At 30.9% G+C, this 26,119-nt stretch overlaps 4 protein-coding genes across 8 annotated transcripts in view; 3 read left to right on the top strand and 1 right to left on the bottom strand.

Moving 5' to 3' along the window:
- Positions 1–3,230: 3,230 nt before the first annotated feature.
- On the bottom strand, positions 3,231–5,490 carry LOC122576470 (E3 ubiquitin-protein ligase TRAIP-like). The gene is made up of 7 exons (XM_043746820.1): positions 5,079–5,490; positions 4,559–4,933; positions 4,390–4,491; positions 4,191–4,313; positions 3,870–4,113; positions 3,640–3,786; positions 3,231–3,566 (listed from the first exon to the last, which is right to left on the bottom strand). The coding sequence occupies exons 1-7, from the start codon at positions 5,189–5,191 to the stop codon at positions 3,402–3,404; spliced, it is 1,269 nt and encodes a 422-aa protein (XP_043602755.1). The 5' UTR covers positions 5,192–5,490; the 3' UTR covers positions 3,231–3,401.
- Positions 5,491–6,238: 748 nt separating this feature from the next.
- Positions 6,239–14,151, top strand: LOC122576471 (activator of 90 kDa heat shock protein ATPase homolog 1). 4 transcript variants are annotated; one of them, XM_043746822.1, is made up of 9 exons: positions 6,239–6,492; positions 7,520–7,601; positions 8,431–8,510; positions 8,609–8,802; positions 9,010–9,130; positions 9,259–9,341; positions 11,154–11,291; positions 13,319–13,554; positions 13,768–14,151. In XM_043746822.1, the coding sequence occupies exons 2-9, from the start codon at positions 7,522–7,524 to the stop codon at positions 13,850–13,852; spliced, it is 1,017 nt and encodes a 338-aa protein (XP_043602757.1). In that variant the 5' UTR covers positions 6,239–6,492; positions 7,520–7,521; the 3' UTR covers positions 13,853–14,151. The 4 variants fall into 4 exon arrangements, with proteins under 4 accessions (XP_043602757.1, XP_043602756.1, XP_043602759.1 ...); XM_043746821.1 differs by having other exon boundaries at positions 7,455–7,601; XM_043746824.1 differs by having other exon boundaries at positions 6,239–6,497; positions 7,455–7,601.
- A 1,376-nt stretch (positions 14,152–15,527) lies between these two features.
- Positions 15,528–18,234, top strand: LOC122576464. 2 transcript variants are annotated; one of them, XM_043746813.1, is made up of 6 exons: positions 15,528–15,715; positions 15,895–16,172; positions 17,221–17,446; positions 17,523–17,620; positions 17,950–18,080; positions 18,167–18,234. In XM_043746813.1, exons 1-6 carry the CDS (start codon positions 15,608–15,610, stop codon positions 18,232–18,234), a joined length of 909 nt encoding a protein of 302 aa, XP_043602748.1. In that variant the 5' UTR covers positions 15,528–15,607. The 2 variants fall into 2 exon arrangements, with proteins under 2 accessions (XP_043602748.1, XP_043602749.1); XM_043746814.1 differs by having other exon boundaries at positions 15,612–15,814.
- Positions 18,235–18,778: 544 nt separating this feature from the next.
- Positions 18,779–26,119, top strand: part of LOC122576467 (cilia- and flagella-associated protein 47-like) — a 26,707-nt gene continuing 19,366 nt past the window's right edge. The window contains exons 1-11 of the mRNA XM_043746819.1: positions 18,779–19,262; positions 19,492–19,680; positions 19,797–19,852; positions 20,091–20,342; positions 21,150–21,535; positions 21,700–22,084; positions 22,706–22,991; positions 23,262–23,581; positions 23,666–24,180; positions 24,813–25,089; positions 25,173–25,468. Coding sequence (XP_043602754.1) covers positions 18,926–19,262; positions 19,492–19,680; positions 19,797–19,852; positions 20,091–20,342; positions 21,150–21,535; positions 21,700–22,084; positions 22,706–22,991; positions 23,262–23,581; positions 23,666–24,180; positions 24,813–25,089; positions 25,173–25,468 — 3,299 coding nt within the window. The 5' untranslated portion in view covers positions 18,779–18,925. The remainder of the gene's footprint in view (positions 19,263–19,491; positions 19,681–19,796; positions 19,853–20,090; positions 20,343–21,149; positions 21,536–21,699; positions 22,085–22,705; positions 22,992–23,261; positions 23,582–23,665; positions 24,181–24,812; positions 25,090–25,172; positions 25,469–26,119) is intronic.

The following is a 26,119-nucleotide window of genomic DNA, read 5'->3' as shown; positions in this document are numbered from 1 at the left end:
GGACAATCGCGAGAATTACTAAGACGAACTGTTCCGAAACTTTATAAAATAGTAATTAATAAGAGAAAGAGAGAGAAAGAGAGGGAGAGCAGATATTTCGAAAAGCAACGTCTGAACTGCGCAGGATAGTTATTATTAGATATCACAGTTGTTAAAAGTACATTTACAGAACCGATGCGACGGTTAAACGATAACACGAAAGAGACGAATTTTTACGTCACTGACGCAAGCCGTGCTAATATGTGTTACTCGGTCACTCGAATTATTTTTATAATTAACGGAGTGATACCAATATAATTTTTCTTTTTTTCACAGGTATCAGCATGACATGTGAAAATGAGGCAATTATTCTGTGAAAAGTCCATTATAAGATTAAACGATTATTGTTAGGAAGAAATTGTTTAGGTATTTTCGAGCTACAGTAAATAGTAAATAGTTGATATTCTAGTAGAATATTTTTTAAACACTATATTTTTTAGATCATTCCTTCCTACACGAAGCAACATAGGAAGTGTCCGAATATTAACGTAATTGTGTTAACATTTACTCTGATCGTAATTTCCCTTTTATTTGCCCGGTTACATCGTGAACCCTGACAAAATGACATCTACGACCACGTAGGGTTTTATCAACAGGTGATTCGATAATTACAAATCGATATATTATTACTCGTACGTTCAGAAATTACGGTCGCATAAATACGTCGTAAGTCAAGGTCATCGACTGAAGTACAGTAAATGGAATTACTAATAAAAAAAAAAGAAGAAAAAAAAAATGAAAGAGGCGATGCATTCGTTCTTACGGTACGAAACCTTGAATAAACCATCAAGTGCAAATAGAGTATCGGCGTAAATATTTGTCAACTCGGTACATTGCCATTCCACAATCCACAACTGCTATTCTTACAACTCTTTTTAAACCATGAATCTTTCAATATGATTAATTCTGACGCGTTTTCATTATTTTTCTAGCTTTCTCTTTGTACTAGCCAACTTTTCATTTTTTCTGACTTTTATACGTTATTTTATGATAGGAGGAGATCACTTATAGTTTTTTCATTTCTAACTGTTTTATCGACGAAAGGTTTGCTTGTAAATATACACAGACTCGTGATAGTTGGGAAGAGACTCGACTGTCGTTTTATTGGTAAAGTTTAAAACTAATGTGAAGATGAACGTAGAAAATACGAGATATTTAACAGAATTTTTTAACAGAAGTATTGAAATAATCGATATAATCGATTATATATTATTATTAATATGTCAAATTAATTTTATACTAAACACTAGTTGCGTGTGCCCGGCGTTTCGATTTGTTGCTATTACGATCCTTCTATCGAGTACAATCAACATTCGTAAGTTATAATTGGATAAATGGATAAAATATATAATAATTGTCGAATCAAGAAACTCAAAACTGTATTAGTCCTTCTTTTCTTTCTTCGTTCGTTCCTTTTATTTCATCAAATAATAATTGTCCCCTAAATCTTCGTAGAAATAATTTTTTAAATGTTTATATTTTTCTTCGAATCCTTAGCTGCTCAAATTTCATTTTACACATTTGCTTCTCGTTTTATTTTAATCTCCATGATAATTTTTTAATTCACTCAAAAAATACCCAAACTTAAGATAAAGATATTATCCTATAAAATTGTTAAAAATTGTTGTTCTACTTCATTTAAGATTGCTCGAATTGAAGTTAAGAGGGGGTGGGTTTGAAGAGTGGTTGGGGGTGGAAAAATCTCCACAATATTTTTTCTGAGGTGTCGAAGAATATTCATGCCAAATTTTGTGAAATTGCGTCGAACGGTATAGAATTCGTTAACATATATGTATACATATTTTGACTTTTATATATACAGTAGTATAGACATATGGATTCGCATATGGTGCGTATTGCCTTGGTAACTGGCCGCTCGCCATCCCCACCGTTTCTCTTCGTTTCCCTTGTCATTGACCACAGTGAACTACTGGCATCTACTGGTAATTCATGCGCTTAGGGACACAACACCTTCCTCCCACAGGAGGACACGGAGAGTCACGAATTCCGGATTTCCACACATAGCTATGGCGACAATAGCGAAATTCTGCTGGGAAAGACATGGATGCCATGACAGCATTCTCCCAGGGGAGAAAGGTGTCACATCATGGATCTGCGGATTATCGTTAATTTGCTTGAGCACCAACAGGGGTTTCTTTCAACTTTTTCAACTTTTTTAACTTTTTCTAATCTATACAGTTGGTAGACATGAAATTGTATTACCCAAATTTTAATATCGTTCCCTCTATGAACATTATGTACATATTTATAATGAAAACATTTTTCCACTTTATATGATACATTTTTTCAACTTGTTTCATTGTTTCAGTATGCATTCTGTGTTTCATTATTTCATAAGAACGGCCAATTTTAGAATTCAACTATTCTGGTAACAGAGCTGCTGTAGTTTATTTCTTTTCTATTAAGATAATTCATGCACTAAACATTTAACGACTAAGTAATTTTATTACCAGATTTATAAGAATTATCAATTTTAAAATTGAAAAATTCGTAGAATAGAATTATCCTAAAATTTTATTTACAATTTTTTCTTGTCTCATACGCCTAAAGCAGGGTCACCAGCTGAACATTTCACTACCGATAATGTAGTCATGATATCATTCAGCTATCGATAAATTGAATTCAATTATGTATACAAAATCATTCATTAAAGGCAGAGTGCACGTGACATTAAATAGAATTTTGTATCTAAAATTATAAAATATCGATTTCCTAAGGCGAACATAGGAATTATCGCAGATGACACGTAAGTCAACAGAATGGACATACAACCAGAAAGGACTTGCCTTATCACACAGTATTACATGTCTGATCTATGGGCAGTCATGTGTTGTCATCTATCTTGACATGTTGCAAGTTGTGTTCTTCTGTCTTCCATAGATGGCAACACATCTTGTTATACAGATATAGAATAGACTTGACATTTGTGATGTCGCATACCGACGTCTTACTGACATGATTACGAAGAACTCAAATGTGATATAACAAATTAATAACAAACTATCGACTTTTAGAATTTTACACAGTATAATTAAACCCACATAATAATATATAGAATTTTGTTTGTTTGTTCTTTCTTTTCTTTGAGTTGTACTTTAGGTTATGTATGCAGGAATTTTTACCTGTTAAATACATACTAATCACATACATATCAGTACAAAATGTGTATATTTTTATGAAACTGATTAACAGATTTATTTAATAAAATATGCAACTTTATACATACTTCTCCATAATACATTTGTAACATGTTCACTCTTTCAATAAATATATCTGCCACATAATATTTTTTCTTTTTCTTAAATGCTATTTATAAACATTAATAATATGCAATGATTACGTTAATTTCCTAGAAAATAATCTATTTTCGGATTGTCTGTATCAAATTTTGGCTTTTTAACTTTTGGAATATCCTTAACTTTTTTTATCTTGATAGCAGAAGGTTTAGGGAACTCCTCATATTTTGAGTGCCCTCCAAAACCATCAAATGTAATTCTATTATTTTCCTAAATTAATAATATTTACAAATAAAAGAAGTAGGTAGATTGTCAATTTGCAAATTAATATGAGTATTCTTACATTTCTACTGGCTCCTTGCTCGAGTCTTGGTTTCTTTGCCAAGATCGAGGAAGTTAATTTTGATGTAGTATATCTCTGAGACATTTGTGTTAAAGCAAATACTCCTCCTGATTTCACTGGAAGATACGGAGAACTTGTTTCATTTTTCTGGAAACAAGTTATTGTTTTTAGGAATTAATAATAAAATCAATCAATAGTATATTGCAAAAATCATAAATTATTTTTATTACTGTAATAGCAGATTGAGTTTTCTCTTCTTGAGTTACATCCTTTTTCTCATTTATGGTATTATTAATACATTCAATTTTATCTTCTCTAGAATCATTTTTTAAATTACCCTCTGTCATATTCTTTGTTTTTGAATTGAACTTAATTGGCTTTTGTGTCAAAGACATATCTTTTTCTAACTCGCTAAGTTTATTTTGTAAAGACATTTTTTCACTTAGACAAGCCAGATATTCATTTTCAAGTGTTCTGTAGATAACGTATAACAATAAAAATATTTTTTAATTTATCAACATTTTCTTTATATTATTATAAGAGCTACATACTTCCTTTTAGTATGTTCATCAGACAGGAAATTTCGTTCCATAGAAACTTTAGTAAGTTCTTGTTGTACGCTTCTTAGTTTGGACCTTAATTCTCTTCTTTTATTTTGGCTAACTGTTATCTCTCTAAATTATACATGTAACTTTTAAGAAAGAAATATAAATATACACAATATAATATAAATAAATAATATTTAACTACCTTTTCATCACAGATATGTATGTAATAAGCGTAGTAGGTTCAGTTGTCCTTGAGATCATCTCATCTACAGCTTCTGTAGTACCATCAAGTATGGTTTGTACACTTAAACAAAAGGTATATTTATTAAATAATTTTTGGATACAATAAAATGTTATATATCTTCACATACTTTTTATAATGTTCAATTTTCTTTCGCAATTGCTCTATTTCTTTTCTTCTACTTTCTGCTTCTAAACTTTGCTCTTTAAATAACTTAATTTGTTCTTTAAGAGCATAAATAACATTACATTTTTCACTTATTTCACTTTCCACTTTTCTTACTTCCTTCTTTAATTCTTTATTCTGTTTCTCTAATGTTTCAATCTTTTCTGTATAATGTTTAATATCTTTTTCTTTTAACATAAGCTGAAAATTTAATTTATCAACCTTATCTTGTAAAGAGCATTTATCCTCCACAATGGTATCGTTATTGGAAAAATTAAAATATAATCTATGAATTTTACTTAATGTAGTCTTTTCTCTACATTGTGGACAGGTTTTGGATCTGCATGAAAAATATATTTACGAGAACAGTTGAATATTTTCTTAGGTATAGAAAATGTAAATATTGTTTGATAAAATATGAAGTTAATTTTATATGGAAATGCCATCATACAACATTTTTAATTAAAAACATTATATGTGCCTACCTCTCCAACCATTGAGTTACACAGGTAAAATGAAAAATGTGTCCACAAGGTGTATGAAAAACATCATCAGAAGGTGTTAATAGATCACTGCATATCACACATATAATATTCATTTTGCAAACTTAATACAATTGATATTTATATAGTATATCTCTACACATACAAAGTATCATTGGCATCCTATTTTAAAACTACTATATTATATATTTTTGTTTCCTCTATTATCTCAGACTTTATTTGAATATCTCATTTTCAAATTAATTTAACACAAGTGAGTTCGATATAAATGTTATAATATTTAACGTTCAATCTTAGGACATTAAGAATTTGAATTCCTAACCTTAAAAATTAGCATATAAGAACGAAACAAAACGCTTTGAATTAACCGTTATCTGTATAGCGCCATCTACGTGTCGTCCAAAAATTATGGAATATTGTTTCAATGAAAATGCACTTCTATTTTTCTGGAAATTATAATTATAGGAACTTACGTAACTATGTAAATACTAGCAAAGAGAAAATTTCCTCTTTGATACTAGCTAGTACTAACTATAAATAGTTATAAATAAAAACAAGTAAAGAAACAAACATTTAAAATTCATTTAATGTATTTTTTGCTTCCTTATATATATACTTTAAAAATATATAGATAATTAAAAACTGTACATGAATTAATTAATATTTGTTGTAGTTAGGTGAATTTTTTATTTGCGATCTAGTATAGTAGATTTAACTATTTTATTTGAAGCTTTATGTGGTAGATTTACTGCCATTACTGTAATTATTTATTTGAACGATCATATATCGTTTTATCATTGTGCAATTCCTTATTTACAAAGCATTTTCTATAGACTTAAGATTGATTGATTGCATATATAAAATTTCATTTACAGGTTTAGTTTCAAACTTACTTTATTTTTATACATTTCCTTTTATAACATTAATAACGTTTCTATTGTCATGATTACTCCGCCAATCACAATACATTCACTACGACTTTCCTCCTGCTGATGGTCTAACTTGACCCTTTCATCTAGATGAAACTTCGTACTCCGTCTTTTAATTCCTATATCCACTACATTTTCAGATCTAGTTTCCTATCTAGAATAATTCGATTACACGTGCATGAAATTTCTAGAAGGGTTCTATATCCCCTCCACTACAAAGTCTACAACCTACAACATTTGTTTCCTTAGTAATTTCGAGTTCCGCATGGAAGTTTGCGGCTTTCACATTATTTGTTCGTTCGAAAGAATTTTGACTTTTAACGTGTTCGGAACCTTTTAAAAACAATTTAGTTTTTTATGAAACAATGTATTGAACATTAAAATCATTCACAGTTGTAAAATTAAATCAAATTATAAATAAATAGAACCCAATTTCTAGTGGAGACAGGTTTTTTTTTAAAATTTCGGTAAGGCAAGTATAAATGATGTTACGTAAACTATCAATTATTTTTCTCTTATTGAAAACGTTCAATTGACGAATGTAGATTGTAGGTTATGCTCCATGCATTCATACTTTGTTCAAGCTAACTTTCATAAAACAGAAAGTCGACTGTATTTTTCTCAATTCCGTTGTTTCTCTGTTAATTATATCCATATTATATCTTTTTATTTGGTTTATACTGTTTCACTTTGCTTGACAGTTTCAAGGTAATGAAAAATTGTATTCGTTGAATATAAAAAAATGAAACAAAGAAGTTAAATTCGTTTTGTCAACGTTTAACTTTTACTTCAGTATGTTGTAGTTTAATTTTCTTAATAATTCTTAATTCTGTTCATAATTAATACGACTATAATATTTAATCAGGCAATGAAGTTTTGTTTTAATATTAATTTTCTATTTATATTAGTTGTTAACTTATATTGTAATACCTGAAATCGCTAGTGATAATTCGTTCCATTGTATTTTAATGACATTATCAGTTTTTAAGTAGATTCATAATTGATATAATTACAATATTTGAGTAATGAATAAAAGTATTTTTTTTAATAGTTGTGAACCTACATTTTAATTCCTGTAGTCAGTACTAATAATATACCTTATTACATTTCAATGTTCATAATGACTCTTAATTTTTTCCTTTTGTAATTGATACAGTTAAAATATTTAAGAAAGGAGTAGAATTAAATTTTTGTTAACATTAGTTGTCATTCCTCAGTCAATTCTCTTACACTATCTTTTTACTATAATTGATAATGTTATTAAATATTATTTATTATAATACAAACAATTTAACTGCATTTGTTAATGTAAAGTAATTAAACACTCATAGATACCTCTTATGAATATAGTATGCATGTTATTTAAACCTTTTGAAATCTTTATAGTCCTTAAGATACGATTATTAAATAATTATGTTTTATGTTTCAGGAATAACTATTTCTTTTTGTTACTACATTTAGACATTGTTACATTGTGAGCTTTTTGTTTCTAAGAAATGGCTAAGTGGGGTGAAGGAGATCCAAGATGGATCGTTGAAGAAAGGCCTGATGCCACCAATGTAAATAACTGGCACTGGTATGATTAAACTTTTAATGCACTTTGTTTTAGAATTGTATAAACATTAGATTATATATTTTTATATATATAATAAGTTAACAAAAATTTTATCTAACTTAAAGATTGCTTATAAATAATTTTATTGTTATGTATGTAAGTGGAACCTAATAATCTTCTTATACTAATTTAATTTTCTAAATATTATTGTATTTGATGTACAATATTACATATTTTTCTTTATATTTTGTTTATTGTTTATATTTATTTGTTTATTATTTATAAAATTTTGTACCAAAGATTGTTTTAAATATATATTATAGTTGATCCATGATCTGTCTTTTTGTTCACTTTTACAATACCTAGCACAGCAGACTTTACTAGTATTTATGAATCATAATGTTCTTATCATTAGAAAACAATATAATGTGAATAAAGTATAAATTTTTAAATGATGTATTCATTTATAAAAGTTTACCTGCAATTGAAGATCCAAATACTTAATTTTTTTCAATAAATATGGATTTAGTAAGTGAAGTTAAGAGAAAGAATTCTTATTTGAAGATATATTTATTTACAAGCATTACAAATGTGTAATTCTATTCATCTTCTTCAAATATATTCTAGATTGCAATGTCAAATTTCCTTGATATTAATAATTATATATAATCTGTGAAATAAGTACTTATAATTATAAAAGAGAAATAACTTATATGAATTACAATTTGTATACAAAAGTACATATTAAAATAAGATACATATACATATATAAGTACATAAAATACAGAAAGAAATAAAAAACTTATATGGATACAACATACAAAATTTATGGTATTTCGATTTTTTTAAGGACGGAGAAAAATGCCTGTGCTTGGTCCCAAGAAAAAATAAAGGAATTATTTATTAATATGAAGATGGAAGGAGATAATGGTTTGCATTTTTCTTTTTTGTAACAATAACAAAAGAATGATTTGTATAATAATTTAAAATTTCACATACAATATAAACCTAATGAGTATAATTTTTAGTTTCCTGTATAGTAAATGAAATAGAAAAGTGTGAAGGTGAGGCAATGGCAAATAATCGAAAAGGTAAATTAATTTTCTTCTATGAATGGAATATTGTATTGAAGTGGGTATCCAACAAAAAATCTGATAAGAAGATTGGGGGTAAAATAAACATTCCAAATCTTTCTGAGGAAAATGATATTTCTGAAGTAGATGTAAGTATCTATATAAAAGTATTTAACAAAGAGAGAAAGAAAATATAGTTATATTTAACTTTAGATTCATAAATAATTTAGTTGCCAATATTAATTACAAAATTTATATTTATATTTCTTGAAGATATATTTTCTATAAATTTAGTTACTAATACAAATTTTTATAAAAACGTTTGAAGCAATAAAAAACATTACTTTCTTTTATAGATTGAAATTACTCTAGAAGATAGCACAGATGAAGGTGAAGCAGTAAAACATTTCCTGCATACGAAAGGAAAAGAATTTATTAGGGAGAAATTGAAAAAATATGTTTCCTCTTTAAAAGAAGGTAACTTTATATTAATATGAATTTAATAATTTGTAAATGTATTGAATTGTCACTTGGGAAATTATTTTAAATTTTTGAATATAATGCTTTTAGTTATACTAAATTAACTTTCTATTATTTGTTATTAGAATTTGCAGCTGGTATGATTTTACCAAAAAAAGATAATGTGAAAGAAAATATCATGAATATCACATCTGGGTTCAATGCAAAAGTAAGTATAGGATTGATTCACGTTATATATATATCACATATATTTTTACGTCAAATTTAATTTAAAAAATATTTAATCTACAAAAAGAAATTTCGTTTATATATATATATGTCGAGTTCACGTTATGATTAGGGTTGGGGTTAGGAGCGTGAAACGAATCTTCGTTGTGATTAGACATTGTTATCATGCAATAGAGAAGATATTGACCAGTGCAGATATGATTATTATAGTTATCGATAAGTAACCGTCGTAATTAGATATTCGAGACGCTAGTGGCAATGATCCTAGGTTCAATAACGAATCCGCGGTCAACGGGATAATAGATGTATGTTCTCATAAAATCTAAGTCTGACTCTTCGTTAACAAAACGTGAAGTATTCACTGATCGTAAAGACGTTATTCTTTCTCGTCGATGAGATCGCACGAGAGAATGACTTTCCGTCACGATGATGCCACAGAGGAAAGATATGATAGGGTGTGTCCAAGAGCACGAGATCATCGGATTCGTGGAGCGATGCCTTCGTTCAGAAGGTGAGGGAAATTGACGTTGCTGTTAATTAGTCAATTTCCATATCGGTGGTTAGAAAAGGATGCTAACCACCCTTGAGAGAGAGAGTTGCTAGCGAAAGCGTCGTACGTGAGAAAAGAAGATTTCTCGTATCTTCCCACAGTAGGTGACAGATTTAGAAGCTGCTAGGACTAAGACTATTCGTCAGTTTGAAGAACCTCAGCTAAATAAATTCTAAGATTTATAGCGGGTTTTTAGGCTAGCCGGAAATATACTATGAAGATATATCGACATCTGGCCATCATCTTGTCCAAAGAATGTGGTCTTTGTGTAGCGATCCACGGGACAGAATCCGTTGGAGTGTTTACTGTCGCGTGCCGCTGCTATATTGTTTCAAGGAGAGCTATACGGTTACTCTATGCCTTTGTTAGATAAACGTTTATCCCTTGACCGCGGCTACGCTCGGCGACTGGTTGTCGTCTCGAGCCCGAGCTCACTATCACAGGTCTCGAATAAATACAATCGGATTGAATGACAATTGTTTAATTACAGTTATGGTAGAATCTAGATTACAATATTACGGGATTTTTCCAAAGTTCCAAAGGGGAGGCTCCAGTGTCCTTCCATCTTCGACATATATATATGTCGGAGAAAGCTTTGAAGTATGGGCGTCTGATGAACCTTCACTCGAATTGACCATCGTGGTTATGTATTCTCGCTGATCGTTATTAGTTCCGAGGTGATGATTACAAGAGGTTACAGGTAATGATGGCAATCGGACAAACGAGAGATCGATGACAATGAACTTAGGTTCGATACGAATCCACGGCCACGGGAAGACGAATCCGATATGATACACGATCCTGGTGTGACTCGACGTACAAGTCGTAATGACTCTCTCAATAACTAACTCCATAACTTTCTCGATAACTAACTAACTAACTCCCCGTACAAATGGAACTGCCCTTATATAGTCTTTTCCCCGCCTCTTGAGTCAATCTTTGTTTTTAAGGAGAGCTGCATAATTATTCCATACCTCTGTTGTTACATGTCCGTCCCGTGACCGCGGCTACGTTCGGCGACTCATTATGTCACCTCGAGCCCAAGCCCATCGTCATAAACCCTGAGTACACATAATCGGATTAGCGTCTTACAACTATTTCCTATTTTTATTGCTTAAGGGTAGCTACAATAAAAATCCGGGCTAGGGTATTGGAGATTTTCCTAATCACTCCAAAAGAAAGGCCCCGATATCCTTTCATCTCCGACATATATATATATACAAAATTAATTAATTGTTACAGATGCAAATGAATTCTAGTGTAGTTTCATCGAATAATAAAAAAGAATTAGGATGTAAAATTTCGACAACAACAATTAAACAACAACAGAAGTTTCAATGTAGGGCCGAAGAATTTTACAACGTGTTTACGACAATAGAGGTAAGTCCACTGAGATCACTAACAACAAAATATCTAATAAATGTACGTTTTCTAAAAATACTTAATAATTGAGTTAAGATCTACAAAAATCTTAAAACAAGAAAAACGTTGATGATTATTTAAACATTCCGTGTTTATCACACTAACAATTTTATTTACTGCATTATTTCTCATATTGTAATCCTATTACTATCTTTTGTTATCTTATTGTATCCATTATTTTTTTCATAGAATAGAATTTTATAGATAATCAATATTCAATTGTACGTGGAAAATATATAATTGTTTACACTTGTACACAATTATGTATTTTTGAAGAATTTTGTTTCATATCATTTTATCTAAGATTAAGTTAATTAAAAATATTACATACTTATAACAAATGAGTAAATGTAACATATTTAGTAAAAGCCCACTCTGTTCTTTAATTATTGACTTTGAGGTTTTATTATTAGGTTTATAAAAACTTCTATTGTCAAGATTATTAATCTATTTGTAGGTGACTCAAATCTATGAGAATCTTTTCCATCAGAAATAGAGATGGAAATTATATTTCCTATTATTACTGCAATCTTAATTTAAAAGGTCAGGTTAATTAGTTTATATTTCTTTATATCATATACACATCTAGGATGTCTATAAGCTATTCTATGTGAGATTGTAAAAAATGATCAAAACGTTTTTCATTCAATATCGTTCATTATGATTTTTCATACAATTGCTAGGATATTATTATTGAATGTCTAGGATGTGAACAAAAGATTTCAATTTTCTACATGAAATGATAATAACATTCATAAATATTTATTTAAAACATCTATGATATCTATCTTATGCATTTATCTATTTGTCGTTTATACCAGTTATAGTATTGCTTTGGGTATGTTTCTGAAAATAGTTTTTCTGTGAAAATGACTCGTATCTTATGTATGATATTTGTAATTAAATGTTCTATATCTTCATGTAAAAGAATACTTTTTATGATACAGTCAATATGCTTATTCTGGTGTAGGTGGAGTAATGAAATTCTGGAGTGCTGAAACGAAATGTTGTTTTATAGGCTGATCTAGTCTCAAAATTGTTTGTTTCCTGATGGGACAAGACAATGATTCAGCTATTGCTATGAAATTTAATACAGAGTGCTAATACTGAAGACAAATTTTGATAAAAGGTTAGTGCACAGAAGAAACATTTATTTGTTTATCTTTAAGTTGTACTGCCTTTATCTCACTTTAAATGTATTAAATAAAAGTTGGATTGAGTTTTAAATTAGGATTCATTTAATGAGAGATATTAGACTACTAAATAGCAAACTTGTCTTGTCTTTGTTCTTTTTTTATCCAGTTTTGATAGTATTCTAATTTCAAATCAATTGTGGTAGGTGTTCTTTAAGTAACATTACTGGTATAAGATAATTTTAAATGCACAGGATGCAATCAATACTAAAATTCATACTTTCAATTACATTAATGTGTGGTACGTATGCTTTTAAATAGTTATTTAAAATATTAGTTTTATATAACTTTTATAGAAGTAGCTTTATAGCATATTTTTTTTTTTTTTTTTGGAGAGTGGGCCTTTGCTATAAGATTTATTATACACATATAGTGTGATATTTTTAAAATATTGGTAAATAATAAAGAAATAAAATTGCTCCTTATATCTCATTTTAAAAACGAATTTAAGATAGATCAATTTTTTCAAATGTAATGATTTATATTTTATTAAATAAAAAGATATGGATTTAACATCATAAATTTACATTGAAGCAATGTAAGCAAAGAAAATAGTTTAATACTATTAGTTTACATATTGTGATTTTGTGATGAAAAGCCTATATAGTCATGTTTTCTTCCAATCTATTTATGGAATTATTTTATTCTTTGCTATGTTTGTTGACATTGTTATTGTTACTATTCTGTTAATATTGTACGGATTGATTGTATATACTACCTTTGAGATAAGTTCTTAAAATTTCATTGTCTTTGGTTTAATTTGATAATTTGTAATACAATATTTCTTTTCAGATGGTTCAGGCATTTACAAAGGGACCGGTAAAACTTGAACCGAAGAAGGGAGGCAAATTTGAATTATTTGGTGGTAACATACATGGTGATTTTACGGACATAACACCTGCGAAAATCGTTCAAAAGTGGCGTTGCAAACAATGGCCTGATGGTCATTATAGTGATGTTACTATTGATATCTGTGAAAAGAATGACCATACTGAAGTTAGTTTGACACAAGTAGGAGTACCAATTAGGTAAGAAAAATTTATAGTGTCACAAAAACTATCGTAACTAAAAATAATTGAGTCCTGTGCTAAAAGAAAAATTAAACAGAACAATCAAAGATTATAGTTGTTTACATTATACAAATACATTATACAAATTTTATAAGAACCTAATGTTATAAGCTCCTCAAATACATTGTAAAAGACATTAATGATTATGTAAAACTAATCAATTATTTGCAGTGAGGAAGAATCTACAAAAGAAAATTGGGAAAGGTATTACTGGGACGCTATAAAACGTACATTTGGATTCGGTTATTTTATGTGATCTATGTATGCTTTATATTTTGCTTGCTTATTGATAAGTAGAAAAATAATTAAAATATGTATTGTCGTAAATCGCCTCGCATACCATTTACGAACTAGCCGCATAATAATCAGCCACGTACAAAGTGTTCTTTTTCTCAATGCTAGTTACAATTTTTCTTTTCCTACCATTTCTATTTAGTACGTTGTATTGTATGAGCCGGACAAATGATGTTGATTAAATATAAATAAAGTATCATCAGCATGACACATCTGTATTAATAGTTGTATATGTCAAATAAATCATGTCAGATACTTAAATATTTGGTTCTTCTTATTTTTTAGCATTTCTCTTCTAACATTCCTTTACTTTTCATTTTTTCCTAGATATGTTAAAGATACAAACTAAAATTAGTTAATGAAAATCAAAAGATATATGTTGACCTTCCTAATTATGTATAATGGATTAATGACATATATAATATAAAATAATACAATTAATTGATTTTCGTAAATTCCATTTATATTATAAACGTTAATTGGATGAAACAAGTTTTACTTATATTAAATGTGTTGAATAAAATATATTATGTACATAAACCAATTCATTTTTTTTGCTTCACGCAAATAAGTTAATACATACATACGTTACAAAATTATCAAACAAAAGAAGCCTTTGATTATATTTCCATTCTGTTGTCGAAGAAGATAGGATTAGGTTAATATTTCTCTTTTCATTTATTCATCTTTATGGATTATAAAATGGCCTTTGATACTCGGTCAGTGATCGGAAGAGCACGTACTGTTGTAAGTGAAATATGCTTAACTTTGTTTTTTTTGTGTAAATTTTACAAATTAGCGCGCACATATCGCTAATTTGCTACAACAATGACATAATTTAAAAATCAGAAAAAAGAAGTTTTGATGTTTTGAATCGTTATAATTTTATAAGAACATTGTATTAAAATCTTACCATCTTGTATGCTAAATTGGTATAAGAAGATGTTGGATTTACACAAAAATATTATTTCCTCATTTTATTCGAAACCAATAGAGACAAATGTAAAATGCAGTAACAGTTATAGGTCTCTTTGCGTGGTAAGTTTAGGTAGCTCACTTACAGGACTCAACTCATGAAATGAAATGATAAATATATTCGAAGATAAATCCAGAATGCTTAGAAAAAAATTATTAATAAAATTATTAATAACGTTAGTCTGATTTATTTAACATTATTCTGCATATAATTACTAGAATTTTTATGCATATAATGCTTTCTGTAATAATACTTGACGGATAAAACAATTTTCTATCGAGATTTTATTTTTTAATCACGTTCATTAAATTTAAGATTAAAGCTATATTATTTAAAATTATGTTTTCTTCTATAAAAATATGCATTTGTACAAGAATCCTCAGTCTTATAATTACTATCACTAATATTCTTTAAATCTTCAAGATAGTGACAAAAATACATATTTAATCCGAAAATCATATGAAAGAATAATTTTGCTGTAGAATTGCTTGGTAATATATTGAATTGAAGTTACTCTTCTATAAATCCAGGATGACGTGATTTATCACTTTCTGTACCTGTGATTTTCAGTTTCATTTTCAAATGCAAATTGGTGATTATGAATTATGAACTTTAAATCTTTTTCAGTCCAGCAGTTCTATTGTGCTCATGAAAGAAGGTATCGAGATTCAACAAGTTCCACGTTCGTATGACCAATCAGCAACCGCTAAACACGATGACGTTTATATATATCCTAGTTTTATGGAATTTAAAGAAGCTAGCGAAGGAATTACGTGTCATCAGCGTATCACTATTAAGAATATCGGAAAAAAATCGGCTTTTATTAAAATCCATCAAACCAAGTCAATAGTACGTTGAAACTAAATTAAATTTTTTAATTGGAAATCAAATGTTATTTATCATACGATACATGCTTTTTAGAAGTTAACAATTTTTATGATTTTGAAGGTTAATATCCTAAAAACAAATATTATAATAATACGTTGATTAATGAGATATTTTCGTCCATGTATTAAATTATTTTTTAGTCGTTTCAAGTGGAAAGTTTGGATAAAGGGATATTGTTAAATCCAGGATTAAGTATACACACGGTAGTAACGTATTCTTTTAAGCGACCGTCTCTATTGCGTGCAGTAATACCAATTGAGATTAATGGGAAGATTCTTGATTATCGCGTTATTTGTAAATTATTAGTCGAAGGTATTAGTATCGAACCGAAATCAATTGACTTTGGAATCGTCGATATTGGTTACTCTTCTGGTATTAAAATAATTACCCTGAGGAACGAAGGCGGCAAAAGTACCAGGTATTGTATGTATACAGAGTGTTTCATTTTAACTGATCCACGCAAATATTTTCTAAACCAGTAGTTTTTAATCCGTTGTCCGTGTCCTCACACACGCAAGTTATTATTCTATTATTCAAATAAAAGGTATTTTGATGTGTATCTATTTATAACGGATCTCTTCTTTCCAAAAAGGTTGTTGACGAGCAGCTGATGAATGTTTTAAATATACATATTTGGTACATTAAGGATTTAAATTTTGAATTAAGGTTCTTAAGGTTCCGTAATAACAAAAAATTATTTAAAGTGGTTCCGTGATAAACAAAAGGTTAGGAACCACTATCCTAAACTAGATATTATTCGAAAACGTATTTCAAATAAAACTTGTTTTAAGGTGGATGTCTTATGATGATCACCAAATTTGTCTAGGCGAAGACGATTTTGAAATCTCAAGCTGATCTCTGTCTTTTTTTTTTTTTTAATGTAACTGTACAATTTTTGTACATTTTTTTGCAATTGTACAATTTTTGTGCAATTTTTGCATATTTTCGTGGATTGATTAAAATGAAACGCGTATGTATTTCCTTTATTTTCCTCGCAATCTATTTTTCAATGATCACACTGCTTTCAAATATCTTACTGTTAATGTATGTACTTACTTGTGTATTGCTGGTCCGTGCAAGTTATGTTTATTAACATGAAATTAACAGATTTTCGATTGATCTTGGTACAAATGATTTAGAAATCACAGTTCATCCCATGCGTGGAATCGTTAAACCAAACAAGCCGGTTCAGGTGACTGTTGAATTAATTGGCATGAACGAAGGATCATTTTTCAGTGAATTCTGGTAAATTTTCTTACCTATATTAATTCAGATATACACTGAGACTACAAAAACTACTATTTTGTTTATTTACAAAATTCTTTTCTATCTTCTACTAGTCCCAGTGCTATAACTTGTACTAATTGAGTGTGCCACCACAGGGTGATTAAACAATTAATAAACAATTAATAAGCAATTAATAAATCAATAACAATTAATAATAAAAAGTGTTCTTTTTCTTCCAGGATCAAATCGGTTCCGAATATACGCATCCCTTTTAACGTCAAGGTAATCGTACCAAAACTTGTAATTTATCATCCGAATACAACTGGAGATTTCACTCTAATCGATTTTTCGCAAACCGTCGTAAATACTCGAAAGTACGATTCGTTTGTTGTACGAAATATTTCTTCTCAAGTAGCTAGTTATGTGGTGCTGGGCGAAATCGACAACGAACTTATATGCATTCGGGTAATTAATTTCAATTGCAACTAACGAAAGATGGAGACTTGCGCGCAGGAAATTATAACGAGTGTGCTCTTCGTAGGACATTAACCGCAAAAAATATCCTGTGTACAGAGTTTTTGAAATTCGACCGATTCAAGGTCGTATTGGGCCATTCGAGGGTATTATTTTTGAAGTAGGGTACGTTATATTCTCAACAAACAATTGAAAACAATTTTGAATTTAAAATATCTACGATAAAGAAAAAGAAATTTCAATGTATTAATAAATTCAACATGTATTTTAAATTTTCAATATAAATATTTCTAGTAATTACTCATCTCGCGTTTATTTGAACTTTTTTACACTTGTTTATATTTGTTACAAACGGAATTGGAAAGAATATAAGAAATCCTCTTTAAAATAAAATAACTATGAAAATAAACAAACACACGCTATATAATCATAAAGATAATGAACAACATAAAAAATAATACGAAATTAGTTATTAAAAAAAGATGTAATTTTAGGTTTACACCAATAGACGGTTTAATGCATTGGCGAGAGACGGTAGAAGAGAAATCGAACACACAAGAGAAGGATCTCATGGCTTTCATAAGAATCGTCAGAGTACACGTCACCGAGACTAAACACATTTTGAGTACATTGTATTTCATATATTTTCCACATGTTCCTTGTTTACTTTAACGAAGATGAAATAACAAATTTTATTGTGAAAAACTGCAGGAGCCAATGACAGTATACGAGACGCTCTAACTGAGACGTTACAAACTACTAATCATCAGAAACGTTAGTATTCCATATGCATAAACACTACTAATGCCTTAATACTCGTGTATAAAGAGTAAAAAAACGCATCAATCGATGAATAACAAAATACAGGATGCCATTTAGAAACATACCGGTGTTCTTGAAATCTGCTTAAAAAAATGAACATCAGGAAAAATTCTTTTCGTCATTGCATTTGCCTCTTGAAATAGTTTTTCCTCGTGTCGAGAAGTTTTTTCATAAGATCGTTAATAAGACAAATATTTAAGTGATTTCGTTTAGCTGAGACACTCTGTAATTTACATTATAAAAGTCTATTTCTGTTGAAACTTAAATATCTAAAAAATATAAATGCATTACGGTCCAAGTTACATTCAACACTTTGTGATTATAATGAATTTATAATCTTCCCACATGATATATTTCCCATCAAGAATAATACTATATAAACGACGTTAAATAATAACAAAATAAATTTTGTCTCTATTAAAAGCATGATCGAAACTTGAAGAATGAGAGATATGTCATCTAATGATTCACAATGTGAAAGACAAAGATCTAAAGTTTATTTTATTATTTTATAGCGCTATTAAAAACACGATCGAGACCCAACGAACCACAAATAATGAAATAACAAAGTGAACATTGCAGGACTGTATTCGTAACATGAAAGAAATCTTTTTTCAATGATATATTTCATATTTAATAATATTATAAATGCCAACAATAGATGTACCAATAATGAACGACTACTCTTCGTCCACGTTGACTGAAACCAGTATAGAATCTGGTCTGAACGATACCGTAAGACTCTGTCTCCATGGCGAAATGGAAGCGGCGCGTCTATGCTTCGAACCAGATATTCTCTATTTCGGTGAACTTTATGTCGGCGAGGACTCACAGCGTGTACTTCGTATATCGAATCCATTAAAATTCGCAACATTACTCTGTAGCTATGTGCGTAACGCATCAGCTCGTTGCTATCCAGAAACTATAATGCTGAAACCGGGAGGATCTATAGAAGTCCTGTTGAAAGTTCGAGGAAAGGAGAATGGTATGTAATCGTTAAGATCGCGGACCTTTATGCGTTTATAGGAAATTTAAACGCGCAGAAATGTACAGAATGTGCATAATACGCAAAAGTATATGAAATATAATAAATAAGAGAGCTATGATAAAATATTCATTAAATTTTTATATAAGCTCCATTTCGTTCGCGCGTTTAGAAGCACTCGGGAAAATTGAAACGAACATTTTCCAAAAATTTACTTCTTTTATTGCAGTTAATTCGTCATTCGAAGTTTACTTCGACACCGCAGCCGACTCGTGCGAATCAACGAAAACTAGACGTCAAACGAAGATAAAAGTAGGAAGGTATGCTGTACAATGTAGGGTGAACGTGAAACTGCTGACCACCGTGAAACGATCATGTTTATCACGGGGGCGAAATATTTTCGATGACTATTGTAAAGGTAATTAATACGTGCTATTTTTATAATGCTCTTAATCTTCTCGGAATTTGCACTTACTAGAGATTAAAAGATCAAAGATGAAAATAGACGACTACAAAATTATTATTCCTCTACAGGTACATGGAAGCCCCTAACAGATAATAGAAAGACACCATCGATACAACCTCTTTCAGTAAGCTGTGTTAAGAATCGATATATGTATATTGTGAAAAAGTGAGTTGAAAATATACCGGGACATTTTTTTGTACGAAGTTTCGTTTCTGAGTAAACCGATATTAAAGATTTGTTGGTATGGACTATGCTATAGTATAGACCATTTTTTACAATCTTTTACTAAGTACTCTATATACTTGTTCATATACTTTATTTTTCACCTAACGATTTAGTATTGTGTTGTATTTTATCTTTAGATAAAACCGAGAATGATAAAGCTGAAGAAAGGGATCATTGAAATAAAATGCAAGGACGACGAAGAAATTATACAAAAGGTTGCTCATATTCCTAAGTGGAAACATAAAGATGTATCGGGAACAGTGAAGTGCCTCGCATCTTCGGGCAAAATGTTATCGACTCTAACTGCTAGTACCGAAGTTCTAATACCTCTTTCTCCTTTGCAAATATACAACGTACGCATGTATCCTACCTTATTCGCTTTTGGAATGGTAAGTACTTGATTAAATTTTTTTATACTTGTATTTGTTCATATCTTTTATATTCAAACTAAAAAAAAATCGTTATATTAACATGACACTTCAAAATGTTTCTAACATTATTACATGTATTATTTACTTTAGTATTGTTCATAATGCTTACTTTTCGGCTTAGGATGGCTTCCGGTTCACATTTCTTTTTATTTTCCTTATCTCTTGAATCTATTTCCTTAGACTGGATCCACCGAGCGTTGAAACGCGGCGTCTGTTACAAAGTTTTTTGGACAAAAATCGAACCCTCTTTAGATCCCTTGCGCGTGGAATTGATACTGGGCTTCTTTAAAATGAAACTTAATGTAATGTACTTTTGTTAATAACTTTTTAAGGAATACCCACCGGCGGCTAAAATCTCCTGAAGCTTACTCAGGAGAGTGTCCTTGACAACTTACGTCAAAGTCAAAGTCATTGGAGTTTTATATCCTCTGTTGTCAATATTTTCCTACATTTTTACAACGGACGTAATACAACGGGCATCATTTCAACGCCCGTGTGGTCCCAGTCTAAATTTATTAATCTTTGTATAGTTTATGTCCTTAATCACTATACATGTACTATACATGGGTATTTGTACCCTTAACTAGACTTTCCTCCGTTCTTTGATCTCACAATTTTCTGATTTCTGGTTCCTCCTCCCATTTTTTCTCTCTTGTCATCGCTTCTGCTATTCCCTTCCCATATGTCACTTCTAACCGTGTTCCAATATCTCCCTTACGTTATCACACGTATAACAAAAATAGAAATCGTACAACACTGCCATAGGTTGTCCCAAGAAGTCGCAATTACCAACAGCTGATCGTCGAAAATTTGAACGACTTTCCAGTCATGATTCGCCTCACGAGCTTGTCCTCCAACTGCATTCATTTCCCGAAGGGGAATCTAATTATTTTGCCACCTGGTCTGCACGCCACGCGATTAGTTGAATTTCGAGCGCATCATATCGGCAAATTCAATGGTTACATTGATTACGTTATCAACAATAATCATTCGTTCGAGCTTGGTGTCACTGCTAATATTGTTGAAAAACAGTTATCATTGGACTGTCGTGAAGTAATGCTTGGCGAAGATTTGGTCAAGGAAGAAATCTATCGGCCGATGGATTGTACTGTTCAGATTAGGAATAAGTTGGACGCGAAAACGAGCTTCCGGTGAGTGATTTGTCTGAGTAAAATAAAATGATTTTGTTGGCCAGGGAAAGTGAATTAGATTGTATGACATTATCGCATACGTTAATTTATATATGAATGAACAATTCCTATAGTGATAATCAAAACAGACGCAAAATCATTGAAATTCTGCCATTTTCGATCAGATGGGAAGTACCCGCAACGTGTTGCTTCTTCGTTGAACCAATATCGGGTGCAGTCCGTGGAAATGCTTCGTTGTTCAGTTATATATACTACAAGCCCGATTTTACAAAGTTCAGTTCTACCGAATTGATAATAAAATGTGAAAACAGCAGTTACAGTACTGTACGTGTGAGCATGCCAGTACAGACGCCCAAAGTTAACTTCATCAAAGACCTCATAAATGTCGGTGACATTCCATTAAACCTACCGACAAAAACGGTCGCCGTTTTGAGGAATTTTGAATACATCGAAATTGAATTCGAAGTTGATACTTCGTCTTTGATTCATGGATGCACTGTTAGTCCTCTTCACGGAGTATTGGCACCTCGTGGAGTTGCCATCTTCGAGGTAAATATGTAAAAACTTTACGGTTTATTTTAACGCTCAAATGGTATCGTATTTCAATCGATTGTAAATGATATTAAGAATTCATAACAATTTAAATTATTATAAGCTTACAGGGAGCATTACGATTATCCCCAAGTGTAGCCGATTTTGAGAAAACTTTGCAGATTCATAGTGCAGTCGAAAATATTCGACACGTATTTCTCTTCTGTTATTTACTTTCTAATACTAATTAAGGATAATGTTGTCCTTTCTGAATTTTCCTAATACCATTATAATTTTTATTTCCTGATAGCGCTATAGATTTCTTTTACTTTCTTTTTTTAATTTATAGTAATCCTTTTGCCTTTCAGTTTAGGTTTATATCATGTTTACTTATCATTATCTTCCGTAATAATATTCTGTTATACTTTATCTATTATCTTATCTAAATAAATTATATTATTTCATATTCTTTCTTCTATATTTTCTTTATATTTTCTTTTTTCCTTCTGGCTTTCGATAACTAGACCTTCGCAAGATTTCTCTCCCTTTCTCTCTATCACCCTTCGCAGGCTCCTTTTATCTGTCATGACAATTTTTATATAACTGAGATAATAAGAAATCTTATTTTGTACATTGCAGATTTATTTGACATTTAGCTTATGCTTTCATTTTACTCTGGTGATTCGTGTAACGATACAGAAGCATGTAAACGTTCAGTTTAAAATCACAGGCAACGTAACGTTCCCGCAATTAAAATTGCACCCGAACTCCATTAACTTACGGCGAATAAGTGCATCCGCGTATCAACATTGCTTAATCACCGCATCAAATATTGGAAATACTATGTTAAAATTGAGATTTCTACTAAATGAGTATCCAGAATTTCGTATTTCATTATCCTCGCAGAGGCAAGATCCAGGAATAGGTATGTTTAAATTTGAATTTATTAATAATCAATTGGTATGCTATTACAGTTATCTAGAAAAAGAAACTCTAAAAAAAGATCTTAAAATTGATCCAAGTTAGTTTAATACGTATATTGAAATGTAAATATTTTCTCAAATAAAATATCGGATATACGACGAACACGATTTAGCATAATTAATTATAGATCAATTTTAATTAGTTTGATATACGTAGTAGTGTGATATTTAATAAAAATTTCACTCAGGCAAGTTCTCTACATTTTTAACAGGCAATAAGGACACTATGCTTGCACCAAACACTAGTCAAGATTTTCATCTTCATTTCGAACCCATCGACTTGGCTAGTTACGCATTTTATCTCCCAATCATCATCAACGATGTACTCGGCCCGGCATTAATGACGAATCACAGATCGTTTAAGCCTTCAGAATATTTGAAACAATTCAAAAATCATTATATCGGCGTACCTAATCTCATTCTGCAAAAATTGCCTCCTACCATCGTGACGATGCCGATTGATTGTACAGTCGCAGGACACTTGATTTTCTTTAACAAACTGGTGTTCCATTTCAACATCCTAACGAACAACGTAAGCGTTCAATTATGGAAACAACAAGGATAAAAAATAATCGCGATCGTTCTATTCGTTATATATAAAATTTCGATTCTAAAGGTGTCAGACGAATTTTGCATAGAAAATCGCGAATCAGTGGAGGAGAAGATCGTTCAAATAGACATCAGCAACTTCTCGATTGCCTCGTGTCCGTTTTCGATTCAATGGTCAGCGGGAGAAAAACCGACTGTTAACTCGGACTGCATTCGATGTACGTTGCAAAAAGGGGAAAGGTGTATGTTTTCGCTGTCGTTTCAGCCCAAGTCTCAAGGAAGTTATTCCGTCGAAGCGCCAATATTCATCCGCAATGAATCGAATGGTGAGATGTTTAATAAATTATGCCTCATCGGTGAATATCCTGCCAGCACTATCAAGGCGGAATTTTCGGAAATATTCTTTGTACCTGTGCCGTTAAATACTTCGCTGGAAAAGAAGTTTCGATTGTATATGCGACACTTCGAGAAAGACGTGGTTATCTTGTCGAACATTATGCCACCTGAATATTCCAGTGGAAAATATACGGAAAACGTACTTCTTATAAATTTTATCGACACAAATATCGTGCCTGCTTCCGAGTAAGTAATTCTTTGAAACACTAAAGGAAATGTTGTGATTTTGTGATCGGCAGACTGCGGGTTTTTATGCAACTTCATATTTTTATTAACGTGAATAACGAAATGTAATTTACGTAAACATCTATTTGGCTCGTTAAATATCGCAACCAGTACTTTACTTTGTTATAGGCTGCATGTCTTAGCTTCAACGTTTTACGTTTAAAGCGGTTGATCGTATCCAGTGTTGGATAAAATCTTAGTGAAATAACGGATAACGAATTAAGATAAAGAATGAATCTAATGAACACTAATGAACAAGTATTTATCCGACTAACTTATATTCGGATAAAAATTAATTCAGATTAAATTCTATATAATCATGTTATACATATATATTTATAAGTTATACTATATATGTATACATATGTATATAAATACTTTACTATAGTATTTTCTGTATCTTTGTATTACATGCATTTTGTATATTTGCAATTTTTAGGTAATTTCTCATAAATGCATAAAAATCTGTAAGAGAGATACTAATAACATTTTGAAAAGTATCATTGAAATAATTAAATAAGAAGTATATATATGTCTTTTTAAAGTTAGACACAATATGGAAATAATATTTATCGTAAACTGTCTTTTACCAGATACTCAGAATTGGAGGTGAAGATGGTTTTCAAAAGCGAGGTGTCTGTTTCGTTGCGCGTGATCGTTGAATTCTTTGACAGCGATGGAATGGCTGTCTGCCCTGTAATTGTTCATGCTACATCCGAAAACAATTTGCTGACTACACACATGTATATAAGAAACCCGGTCGTCGATTTTCAATGGTCACTGAGCATCGATAAAAGAGTATCTCGAGCTTCCAAAACGTCTGACAGTTTCACCGACGACGAAGAATACGAAGTAAACTCCTACAGGCCAGTAAGAGAATCTTCTTTTTACAAGAACTCACGCCGATTATGCGCTTGTTGCGAATGCCTCGATCCTGTATACTTTAATTTCAGAAACAAACGTCAGAACCAAGAATAGGCATTCTCACGTATTTCGGTCGAAAGAGTAGAGTATCGATTGAAAAATTGATGGAAAGTAAGCTTAAATTAGCGTTGCATGAATCGCAGGAGGTCCCATACGAAAAAGATATTCTTAACAACGCCGATAAATTGGGGGAAGATACGAAGAAAGGTCTAGCAGAAATTCCAAAAGAAAAATCAAAAGAATCCACCCCAAGATCCGAATCAAAAGTCGAAGATCTTCAAGAGGCAATGCAGTATCCCTTCTTTCCTTTTGATGGCGAAAGCGAGTGAGTTTCCTTCAGAGTCTTACGTCGCGTGAGATGGTCCGTGCGACGTCCTTCATTGTCTGACCGTCGAGGCCCAAGTTCCATTAGACAGACCCTCAATAAACCTAAGGCCTCACCATAAAGCGAATCTTAATAGTTTGCAGGAATCTTTAATCCTGCAAGTATTTTGCTAAAATTTGTCTAGCCACAACTCATGTCAACCACAGTCTCTTAGACAGATTTTCATCCTGGCCTAAATTAATCCGAATTACTGCTCGCTGTCTTCAGTAGAAACAAAAACAAAACCGGTCGTCATCATTAACCACATCAGTTCTGGCCGGGCAACCGAAGTAAACAAACGTGTGCTCCGGGGTAGTGATCTGTGAATTTCCTTAGTGCTAAGTAAAATTAGCGATTAGTGATAGTGAGGAGAAGCCCAACAATGCAGCAACAGATACCAGCAATTAAAATTACAACAAAAGGTGAAAGATATTATATAAGTAGGTCGGTAGATTTACCAGCCCTAAAGCAACAACAACAAGTTAACATTAATCAAAGTATGGACATAGAAGAAATGAAGGAGCAGCGAAGACAGGAGGAGTACAGTCAAGATAATGAAAAATATTATCAGGATGAAAACTGGATGATACCAAAAAACAACAAAAAGCGTAA

Source organism: Bombus pyrosoma, linkage group LG16, assembly GCF_014825855.1.
Source record: "Bombus pyrosoma isolate SC7728 linkage group LG16, ASM1482585v1, whole genome shotgun sequence".
Lineage (NCBI taxonomy): Eukaryota > Metazoa > Arthropoda > Insecta > Hymenoptera > Apidae > Bombus > Bombus pyrosoma.
This window is presented reverse-complemented; position numbering and strand designations above follow the sequence as displayed.